Source organism: Melanotaenia boesemani, chromosome 7, assembly GCF_017639745.1.
Source record: "Melanotaenia boesemani isolate fMelBoe1 chromosome 7, fMelBoe1.pri, whole genome shotgun sequence".
NCBI classification, from domain to species: domain Eukaryota; kingdom Metazoa; phylum Chordata; class Actinopteri; order Atheriniformes; family Melanotaeniidae; genus Melanotaenia; species Melanotaenia boesemani.
In genome coordinates, this window is record NC_055688.1 from 4,436,435 (window position 1) to 4,448,051 (window position 11,617).

An 11,617-nucleotide genomic window follows, 5' to 3' on the forward strand; every position below is an offset into this window, starting at 1 on the left:
TCGCAACGATCTTTGGTAGCACTTCCGGTTTCCCATAATGCACCGCGAGAGACGCTTTATTAAACTGCGATCTACATCCGGTCTGTCTCTCGGTCTGAACCATGCGGGACAGCAGAAGAAATGATGGACTGTCTGACTCTGTAAGTTATTCAGATTTGATCTTTATCCATTGAAAGCTGACAAAATAAATAAGATCAGTAACTTGTTCAGATTTTATCTTTAACCATTTAAAGGAAACGCATATATATATACATGACTAAAGAAAACGTTAATATGGACGTAAAATAGAAAAAAACTCAGAGAGGAGTAATAGAATCAGAATAAAAGAAAAACCGCGGTTTCCTTCTTGGTGTGAAGTGGATTTCAGAGTTTGGGTGAATTGGGGAATAGTTTCAGTTCTTACCAGACTGGCCTAAATGTATGTGAATTAATCTGGAGAGTCTCGCGCTGGTAAGAAGCACGAGGGCGCCCTTCGCCGTCCTACAGATAATTATAAATCTTCTATTTAAACTACAATCTAGTTTTCCTTTATGGAGCAAATCATTCATTTTCACTCAGTAACTAGTTGTTCTGTTTGTGAGGAAGCAGATAAAATTTTAAAAAAGAAAAACTTTAAATATGTTTTAATATCCAAAAATAGTTTTTATCATGTAAAAAACTTTGTGCTCCTCACTGTGTGAAAAGAGCTTTAAAAATAGAATTTAGTTAGATGATGCCACATGATTGGTCGTGTATATTTTTCATCACTGGGCTTCATGTTTGTTTTTTCCTTGCAGAGGTTCCGGTTCCCCACCTGAACATCATGGAGGCTCATCAGCCATGACGTAAAGCCCCCTGGACCTCCATGTGGACCTCCAGGTAAGCCTTCAGTCAGGTGACGTCCTGCTGTGTCCCCAGCTCTCAGTCAGCTGACCAGACATGTTGTGTCTGGTTCAGTGTTACAGGGCTGGCAGAGGGAGTCTCTGTACTTGGTCTCGGTGGTTCAGGTTCTGTTTTAGGATCTGCTGCTGCCGAGCTGCTGCAGAGCGCCGCCCAACGAGAGTGGCCGGTTCTGATCACCATCAGGACCGGCCTAGTAGAGGGCTGCACACCACATCCTCTCCCCACCTGCAGAGTCGCTTGGTGTGAAGCTGGTTCTGATTGATGGTTGTGTTGCAGGCGAAGCCTCTGCGGCCGCTCGCTGTGACGCCGACGATCCTGATGAAGACGTGATGAAGGTGAGTCTGAAATGCTGCTGATCTGAAGATGTCCTGCTGTGATGACTCAATATAACACATCATGCTGACAAACCTCGTGGTGAAGTCTTCTGTCTGAGCACGGCTGCAGGATGAGCAGAGATCAGTGGTCTGGTTCTGTTTTCTGACTGATCCTCATCCCTGTTCAGATCCAGGAGGAGGAGGAGATCCAGCAGCAGGAGGAGGAGATCCAGCAGCATCAGCAGGAGATCCAGCAGCAGGAGGAGGAGATCCAGCAGCAGGAGGAGGAGATCCAGCAGCATCAGCAGGAGATCCAGCAGCAGGAGGAGGAGATCCAGCAGCAGCAGCAGGAGATCCAGCAGCAGCAGGAGGAGGAGATCCAGCAGGGGTACCTGCAGGTGGGTGGGGTGCAGTATGGTGTATGTTGGACCCAATCCAGTACTGCTGTGGCAGACTCGGTCTCCTCTGCTGCAGAATCTGAGGATTGGGAGAGAAAGTCGGGACTTTGGCACAGGTTGTTGTAAATGTGATTTACTCAAACCTGACTGAAGACCTGGAACATTGTGTGTGTGTGTGTGTGTGTGTGTGTGTGTGTGTGTGTGTGAGACATGAGCTGAATGGCGGTAAAATGACGAGTCTTCTGCTTTCAGGCTGCAGGGATGCTTCTGCTCCTCATCAGCTGGTCTGGACCAACGGGGCTGCAGCCATCAGTCAGAAACCTTCCACCATGACTTTATGGCCATTTATTTTATGATGTTTTCAAATAACTGTATACAGAGTAGTTTGTATTAATTTAGTTTCTAACATTTCAGATGAAACTTTTCTGTAAAACCAGGTTTTGATAAACTGAATTGATGTTTGCAGTGAAAAGTCAGACATCACATAAGCTGTAAGACATGATCCCGATTATAACGAATAAATGAAACTTTTCTCTTTTAGGCTGAATTACTGAAATTTAGGTTTTGTGCGAAACTCAAATCTTTTGAGGTGTGTGTGTGTGTGTATAAAATTTTATAGAAGTATGTAAATATAAGTATGTAACATACCATAGACAGAAATCCTGGGGGGGGGCGCGTGACGTCATCAAGCAGGTGAGGGAAGAAGGCAAAGCGGCAGTTTCAAGGTCCATACGGCTTCAGCCAAGGTAGAACCATCCATGAGGGGCCACAAGACGCAGGATGAAGGCCGAGGAGGGTCTGAGTTGTGGTCGAGACGACTAAACGTGGGACTTTTAACGAGAGGATGAAAGTTAGGGTTCTACAGGAGGTCTGTTTTCCAGAGTTAATCTTTCTCTTTTGATGGAAGGGGACTCAAAAAACCGTGTAAAGCTGTTTTTGGTTTTGTAAAGGACAAAAGTCTGATTATCTCTTCAAGAAACACTGATCAAAAAGACGTTAAATTTTGGACTCGATGAGGATAAAATGCTGTGGGACGAATCGATCAGCAGGACGCGTGTTCCCACAGATGCCTGCTGGGAGGAAACGGATGATGATGGACAGCATGTGTGCTACAGACTGATGTGCTTTCTTAGTTCTGGTAAATCTATGGAAACGATGAACAGATTAATGGGAATTTGTTAAAGCAGTTCCAGACAGAAACACGGTGGTGGGAGGAGGTTTTAACCAGACTCCTGCTGAGTGGATGTTCATCTGTTATCTGGAGAGCCTCAGATAGACGTAGACAGCTGACTGGCTTTAAACAGACGAAAGGCACCACTGCAGCAGAAACTTGACTTACCAACAGATTGTAATGAGGGTGGAATAAACAGTATTAAATGGCTTCAGTCTCTTTTTTTAATGATAAATATGGTTTAGACCGTCTGGTGTTTAGTAAGTTGGATGGTTTAGAATTTTTGTTAAAATCTCCAAACTTGCAGGAAAAGTTTCTGCATTTCAGCAGCATGTCCTGCTGCTGCTGAATGAAGGGGGGACGTGCTGGAGCCGGAGGAAGCCAACAAACAACTTCTGCTGGTTGTACAGAAGAGTTATCTGAAGCATCCAGCTTCGGATAAACGAGCAGTTTTCTAAGACGGCACATGGTCATCTTCATGTTTCCAGGCCCGCCAAAGATCCTTCAGAGTTACACCAGAGCTGAACTCAGAGCTGTAAGGTTTCCCCATCCCTCCTAAACATCAGGAAATCCTTTCCAAACTAGAAATGAAACATATCCTGTAAGGAATTTATCAGATGCAGAGGAGAAGTAGGTCGTTGTTTCTGTACTGAGGAGTCAGCTGAACACAGACGCAGGAGGAGCTTCAACGAGAATCCAGATTTTCTCTTTCAAACAGATAAAATTTGGTACGGCGATGAGAGAAAAGCCAGTAGACTTCTTAGTCAATAACATTTTACCAAGTTTTACACATAAAAGCCGTTTGTCTGACTGCCCCAGTGTGGAATGCTTTAAAACAAACTAAAATGATTTTACAGAAGTCTAAAATAAATAAAAAACCTATATGTTCTTACCTCCAAATATAACTTAAGCTAAGCTTCTATTATTTATATTCTATTTATTTGTCTTTATTTTGAATAAAAGTCTTGTTTTTGTTTTGCTTTTGTGGCAGCATGAGGTGGTGATGTTTTTAAGGGACCAGTAAACGCCACCCAGAGGGAACACGGACACATGGTGGTTCGGCGCGCCGGTTCGTCGTTACACCACAGGGCACAGTAAACACAAATAAAATCAAGAAAAGGTTCAATGAAACCACCCTAATTAAAAGTATGGGGCTGGGACCAGCAGCAGCATAAAACCAAAACAGGAGAAACTCAAACCAAACCAGCCGTGCTCTACATGCCGACGAAAAGCCACCACCAGGAAAAGGGAGGCTGCCTCGGGCCCAGCACCTGCATACAAAATAAATGTTAAAAACCACAATAAAACAATATCAAACTTTATAAAACACAATCAGTTAAAAGTGTCCGCAAGATAATTTAAATAAACAAAAGGACTGTGCTGTTGCACTAAAAAGAGGAATCCAGAAAGTCCAGGCGGTCCTATGTGCTGGACCTATACTGTGAATGAACCGGAAACCAGAAGGATGCGAGAGCGAGAGCGCCCCCTATCTATGATGCCCCGCCACTGCATGTCATCAATCTTTATGAAATTTGCTACACGTGTTCTAAATCCTGGGGCAAACAAAAAATCCTCTTGGAGCACTGCCCTAAAATAAACAGGAAGTCGGCCATTTTGGGTCAAAGTCGCCATTTTGGGGTTTTACTGACCTTGAACATTTGAACGAACTCCTCCTAGAGATATTATCGTACTAACACCAAAATGGCTCAGGATGTTCAGAAGGCATGTGTGATCAAAAGTTTTCAAAAACTTTCTCAAAGGAGTGAGGGCGTAGAGGGGGCGGGGCCTCAAAGTTTGATGTCTCTCCATGAAAGACGAAATTGATATAACTCCCACATAAAACAACACATCTGAACCAAAAAGCCATGTATGATGCCAGTCCCATCCTGAACACATCTATATGTCAATATTTGGATTATGAACAGGCCACGCCCCCCTGGTGACAGGAAGTCATGTTTTTTACTCGATGAACCCCTTCTCTGACATTTTGAACACAACCGGGGTCAGTCTTCACCAACGACTAGTTTGTGGTGGCGTGACTTCCGGGTTGTGGCGTAGGTTTGCGCTCATCCATACTGGGAGGGGACACAGATTCTGGCAGACTGAGAAGCCCTGGCTGCCAGAACTGCGCCCCCTGTACAACTGTGTTTATAAATACTAAACTTTCTCATATTTATTGTCATAAGTATAACTTATCTGAGTCAGTCTGCCTCCAACTTTAGTGAAGAAAGTGTCAATTTCTTCCCATTTTCTAAAGTACTAAAATATGATCAGGTGTGCAACACACCTTGTAACCAGACTGAGCTTGAAAGAGAGAGAACATAATAGACTGTATGCACAGAATGATGGTGGAACTTCAGCTACTGGTACCTAAAAATAGGCTTTTTGCTATGGAAATGCCATTTATATATTTACTATAAATACTGCAAAGTTCTGCATGCTTCACATCAGTCACTGAGCCACAGGAAGCGTAACAATGATTGCAGGTTCTTTTAATAGTATCTTGTTTCGTAACTTCTTACAGCGAGTCAGAATTTCTTTATAGCATATGTAATCGACTCATGAAGGACATAACGACGTCATAATATTGTTAAATGATTATGGAAACTGTGCTTGTGGAGCAAAACAATTCAGGTTGTGGTGTACTTTTGACACAGTAGACCACATTTTTTAAACTGAATGAGGGAAAGAGGGGTCATGTTGTTTGGAAATACCCTCTTTCCAAAGTCACCAGCGTTGGTGTCACCATGGACGACGATTTTAAACTTGACAAACAGCTCAATGCTGTTTTAAAATCGAGCTTTTATCACCTTCATCTTTCATCAAAAGTTAAATATTTTTTATCTTTTAATCTTTTTAAACAGGTTGTGCATGCTTTTATATCTTCTCTTCTGGACTACTGCAACGCTCTTTACTCAGGCATCTGCAATAACTCACTTTCCCAGTTGCAGTTAGTCCAGTTAGTCCATGACTTTTAACTGGTGCCAGGAAATGTGAGCACATCACCCCTATTTTAGCTTCTTTGCACTGGCTGCTTGTACATTTTAGAACTGATTTTAAGATTTTATTGTTTGTGTTTAAAGCTTTAAATTGACTGGCCCCCAAATACATTACTGACTGCCTCCTAATTTACCCTCCAGCATGTGCTGAGAGCCGGTCCCAGCTCGTGGTGCCTAAGACGAGACCATCAACTGGAGGGGACGGGGTTCTCTGTAGTCGGCCCCAGACCTCCATGTCCAATCTGCCTCCACAGTGGAGGCTTCAAGTCTCGTCTAAAGACCCACTTTTATTCTCTGTAAGCATATACCCACTGACCGGAATATAAAATGTTATTTAATTAGATGTTTTTTAACTGAAAAAGATTTAAATTTGTTTCTGAAATACACTTAAAGAAATTATTAGATAGAATTTAAAGTATATTATATACTTTATATATAGTTTAAGTATTGTAAGTATACAAACACTAATACCTTTTCACTGTTTATTTTTTGTTCTGCACTTCAAGTCATTAAAATAGATTTTTACAGTTTGTACTGTTAAATACTGAAAATGAGCATTTTGGAAAAAACAAAAACGTAGCAAAGTTGGCAGGTATGATACCTGACTCCGTACCAAACGCACCATGAGCGAGCTTGAAGAGTTTGTACTGCTGACAAGCTGGAACTAGAACACAAGAATGTCCACACACTCATGGCGGAGAAACGGCCTTCTTAGGGACCGTCAACAAATAACCGAGTTTCTCTAAAACGGAAACAATATTTTCAATAAACTGTCCTCATGACCCAGCGGAATTCTGACAGAAACAGAGACAAATATATTTTCCTTGTTATACAGGGTGCCAAATCTTTGGATTGCTCCATATTTAATGGAAATTAAATCATTTCTCTTGAGAAAAAATGAATTCTTCAGTTGCTTCTAAACCATGTACCCAGTCACTTCAAACCACAGCTGAAATAAAGCAGGTGGCAATCCAAACAAGACACATCTTCCTGCTTTTTTTCACCTCTTGTCATATTTTATATGAATATATTTATTAAGATAATCAAAAATCGTTATTGAAAGTCTATTTATTGAGTAGTTTGAAGCTGCAATTGTCCCGGAACACAAAAGAAGTCCTCCTGCACTCTAAACACTCATTATATTTTATATTAATAACTTTGTAAAAATAATCAGTAACTCCTGCTTTAAAACTGTACTTTCATTATTAATATATAGTATTTCTAAATGTGCCGCATCAAATTTATTCCAACACTGTTTTAATCTATAAGACATTAAGACAATAAAACCCTTCTGTTGTACTTTCATTGTAATTATTGATTTTGTGGACTCCTTCTGTGTTTGCGCATCAGATTGCCTTCGTCATAACAACCACATTTTGGATAATTTGTGTAGTATATGACTCACAGATCCACACCACCAGGATCTACAGCAGGGATATCGAAATGTCATCTGGACTGAAGAAATGTGGCTGAATAGTAACAAAGAGAGGGAAGGTGGTCCATATAGAGGGCATTGCACTCCCAGAGGGCAGAATAATATGTTGAGGAGAGCTAATGATAACTGTTCCCAATCCCACAAGGAGTAAGACAAGTCAGGTCTACAACACCAGGCAGGAACCCAGGGGCAGGCTGTGCAAAGAGGCCCCTGAAACAATCCAGCACCTCACAGCAGGGTGGAAGATACTGGTAGGAATACATGGAACGCCATAACCAAGAAGCCGGCAAAGTGAACAGAAACGTGCAGAATATGGACTGGACCCCTTGGTCACAATGGGAAACACCTCCCACCTCCTGTTTGGATGGTCATCTGCTTCACTTCAGCTGTGGTTTGAAGCTGGGTGCGTGGTTTAGAAGCTATTGAAGACTAACTTTTTTCTCAAGACAAATGATTAAATTTCTATTAAAATATGAATCAATCCAAAGATATGGCACCCTATAAGAAAAACACGTTATTTGTCTTCAGCTAAAGTCAAATAAAAATGTGGGCTCTGTATAAAAGGCCGTTTTCTTAGCGGATTTACCAGGACTTTGTGTCTTTATGTCGGAACTGGAGCATGTGGACAGTTGATTGAAAATATTGTTGTACGTCCTTCATGAGATTTTCCGTTTAAGGGAAAACTGGCTATTTGTTGATGGTCCCTAGCAGAGACACTGGCAGCTCCAGGGAGAAGATCTGCAGGATAAACCTGGTTCACCGAGGCCAGCGGAGCCACTTCCGCTCGGATCCGCGGCGGGGTCGTGAGTTCTGCAGAAACCCGGACGGATGTTTTCATCACGAGTCTGTTTGCAGTCAGCAGCTTCCCGCGGACACACAGAGGCCTGGAAAACCTGGAAACCTGGAGAATCCGGTAAGAAAACGGCCTTTTATGCAGAGCCCACTTTTTTTTTTTAAATCAGACTTTAGCTTAAGTTTTAATCCAGAACCGGAACCAAGAACCCCGCAGAGCTCTGCTGCTGAAACCAGTCCAGGTCTAGGATCCTGTTCGGACTTTAAACTGGGAATTGCTTAACTTTAACTCAGTCAGCTGCTTTGTGAATCTTTAACTTCACATCTGAGTTTAGTATGACAGCAGGTCCAGATCTGGTTCAGTTCTGGGTCTGATCTGTCAGGTTTGGATCATGTGATCAGCTGAGTGGCAGCAGGAGGTGAATCAGCTTCTTTTAAACTTTGGAGGAAACAGATTATTTCTCAACGTGCTGCAACTCTGAAAAGAGAAGTGGACTCTGATTGTCCAACACATGAGGAAATCAGTCCAGATGTGGACATGAAGTCCCCCCTGAAACAGGAAGTACTGGTGAAGCTGCAGTTCCCTCAGGTAACATAAGCTCTTACCTGTCTGTGAGTCCGCAGTGAACTGAGCCAGGTCGTCTCTCTGGATCCAGCCTGCCAGCATGGCCCGGTACCTGAGGTACTTCACCACCGTAGGAGACCAGCAGCCGGGGCAGTGGGAGGAGGAGGAGGAGGAGCTGCACCAGAACAGCGAGGACCTGAGTCCGGCTGCGGGACAGTTCCCGACCTTTAGGGATTCCCTGAAGAGGCTCTACGGCTCAGAACGCTTCCAGGTAGGAACTCAGAGGACTTTTCCTCCACCAGCACTGCGGTGGAGGAAAAGTACGAGTCAGCTACATCTACATCTACGTCTACTGTATGTCAGCTGTATGAACAGTCCTGCTGTTGATACAGTATCCATGGTAACGTGAAGGACTGACATGGCTGATGAGAAGCCTGTTTAGTTTCTGTGTGAATCTGAGTCAGTTTGTTATGTCATGTGATAGAAAGTCCAGCTTCTCTCACTTCTGAGCTTTTACTTGTCAGGACATGAAACCACCTGTTGCTTGTCAGCTGTTGGAATCGAGTATTTGAGCTCACACCAATGATGCTGATCAATTACTGTATTAGTTCCTGATCAAGCGGTTTTTTCACTTGTTCTGTTTTCTGTTAATAAAAGATGACACAGTGAGACCTACGTTAATATTCAGAGCCCTCATTTCCACCAGGTGTGTCAGTCCACACCGGGGGGGGGGGGGGGGTTAGTTCAGCTTTATTTATACAACAACAATGTACAAACATCCATCATATGATCCACACCAGTCCAGTTTATAATAACTATGTTCATATAAACCAGTTCATAAAATAATGACCTAAGAAAACCTTCACCAGAACCAAGACTAGGAATAAAGCTGGAAGGCCGACCATTGTTGTAGAAAAATTACCAAGAGTCTGGAATAAGTAAAAGTATATAAGGTTTATTTACAGGAGAAGTATTAAATAAAGAATTACTTGCAAGTAAATGAGAGTAATCGTCCCGACTCGCATGAAGTCGGGAGAGACTCTGGTCTCCAGCTGAAGGTCAAACAGCAAGATAATATGAGGAATAGACGATTTAGTGGCGCCACTTTCTTCCAGTTTTCAGACAATGCCCACATACCACAACAAGCTGATATCCCAAACAACTATTGCTGTCTAGCAGGTGGAAAACCAGTCTAAACTCTGCCATATCAGAGTTCTGGGAAGAAAGTGGTCAGTCTGACCTCACACACACACACACACACACACACACACACACACTGAAAACTGTAACTTCAGTATTCTGTAAAATGAGAACACACAATATGAAAATATAAAAGTGATTGGATTAACAATTTTAAATTAATAAAGAAAACTGAATATACGTGATTATTATATGAGTATATGTGAGTGATTACCGTATACAGCTAAATTTCTTTCACACCATCTTCCTGGATCTTCCTGGATAAGTGGAGTTTCCTGGTGTATTTTCCTGACTAATGAATGAATTTGAGTTTTTCAGACGCAGGAATGAGGAACGTCAAACCTCCAGCCAGTTTTTCTCCAGCCAGCAGTCAGACCTTCCTGAGTGGAGGAAGGTTTGGATGAGCAGCTGCGGTGTGTTTGCAGATTCTGGTGGTGTGTTTGGTCATCCTGGACGCCTTCTTCGTGCTGGCGGAGCTGCTCATCGATCTGTCTGTCATCCAGCTGGAACACGGTCACCTTGCTCCTGAGGTGACGCAGCTTTCCTTCAGACTGGAATAAAACCCTCAGACCCACAGAAGGACTAACCCTGGTTTGTGTTTGGCAGATTTTCCACTACCTGAGTCTGGCTCTTCTCACCTTCTTCATGGTGGAGCTGGCTGGGAAGCTGTTTGCTTACCGCCTGGAGTTCTTCCAGCACAAGTTTGAGGTGTTTGATGGCTTGGTGGTGGTGGTGTCTTTTGCGCTGGACATCGCCTACATCTACCACGAGGACTCCTTTGATGGGATGGGTTTCCTCATCCTACTGCGACTCTGGAGGGTGGCCAGGATCATCAACGGTCAGTTCACCCTCTAACAGATGTTAGCCATGAAAAACTAGCATATCTGCTCATAAAGAGAGAAAGCTCGTTAGAGGCTGGGGAATGTTGGTCATTAAAGACGAGGAAATCTCTGAAAGGTGATTCATCTCCATCCCAGTCAATCTGCCCTCGTCCATGTTCCTTTGACACGTTACTAGGGTAACCCGACGTCCACGTGTACTTGGACTGGTCCTTCTGTTAGACCTAAAAATGCATCTAGCAGGATTTTGCTTCATGTCTGCCTCAGATGAGCTGATTGGCTCTATGGATGGATTCGAGGGCATCACACCGGTGGGGAATGAAGATGTTTTAACATCTGCACTTTTCCTGTATTTATTAAAAAAACTAGAACTAGAAAAGTTCTAATAGGGGGCCGGGCAGGAAAAGGGGGCACAGATGAGACCTTTTTTTAAAAGGTCTACATTTAATTAAATATTGAAGTGAATATTACAACTAAAGTTCTAATCTAATGTAAACAAGTGAGGCCAGTTAACATTTATTAGGACAGAATGATTTAATGACGGCGTGTTAATGTGCTGCAGGGATCCTGCTGTCGGTGAAGACTCGCTCAGATCAGAGAATCCACAAGCTGAAGACGAGCTACGACCACCTGGTCCAGAGAGTGACGGAGCTGCAGAAACGCAGCGATGAGCTGGTGATTCCTCGGTTTCTTCTTTTAAACCTGTTAGCTGGTAAAATCCTCCTTCAGTAACCCACACTCAGCCATGCTTCTCATCTCTGTTGTAGGCACAAGAGAACCAGAAGCTGCAAGCTCTCCTGAAGAAACACAACATCGACTTCTAACCTCCACCATCATCATCATCATCCTCTTTCAGATGCTGCAGCAGTTTATTTTTAAGTCACATTATAAAAACTTTTATTTCAGCACATCTGTCTGTAGCGTCTCCATTTCCTCCTCTTTAAGGTCTCCTCTCACTTCATGTCAAGTTTCCTTGTAAATAAATAAAAACTTCACCTGGACTCATACAGAAAATATTTACG

The 11,617-nt window shown here is 42.9% G+C and overlaps 1 protein-coding gene, 2 long non-coding RNA genes and 1 other non-coding gene across 5 annotated transcripts; all 4 read left to right on the top strand.

Annotated features, from left to right (window-relative positions):
* The first annotated feature begins 36 nt into the window (after positions 1-36).
* LOC121642587 lies at positions 37-1,441 on the top strand. The gene is made up of 4 exons (XR_006010922.1): positions 37-140; positions 777-858; positions 1,159-1,217; positions 1,385-1,441. It is a non-coding gene; the product is annotated as an uncharacterized LOC121642587 (long non-coding RNA).
* On the top strand, positions 893-1,092 carry LOC121643730. Its single transcript, XR_006011162.1, has one exon. It is a non-coding gene; the product is annotated as a small nucleolar RNA SNORA74 (small nucleolar RNA).
* Positions 1,442-1,455: 14 nt separating the features above from the next.
* LOC121642588 lies at positions 1,456-2,128 on the top strand. The gene is made up of 2 exons (XR_006010923.1): positions 1,456-1,594; positions 1,847-2,128. It is a non-coding gene; the product is annotated as an uncharacterized LOC121642588 (long non-coding RNA).
* Positions 2,129-7,924: 5,796 nt separating this feature from the next.
* hvcn1 (hydrogen voltage-gated channel 1) lies at positions 7,925-11,611 on the top strand. Of its 2 annotated transcripts, none has more exons than XM_041990274.1 (6): positions 7,925-8,112; positions 8,609-8,827; positions 10,182-10,286; positions 10,363-10,594; positions 11,158-11,270; positions 11,363-11,611. In XM_041990274.1, the coding sequence occupies exons 2-6, from the start codon at positions 8,657-8,659 to the stop codon at positions 11,417-11,419; spliced, it is 678 nt and encodes a 225-aa protein (XP_041846208.1). In that variant the 5' UTR covers positions 7,925-8,112; positions 8,609-8,656; the 3' UTR covers positions 11,420-11,611. The 2 variants fall into 2 exon arrangements, with proteins under 2 accessions (XP_041846208.1, XP_041846207.1); XM_041990273.1 differs by having other exon boundaries at positions 7,927-8,112; positions 8,616-8,827.
* The last annotated feature ends 6 nt before the right edge of the window (positions 11,612-11,617 follow it).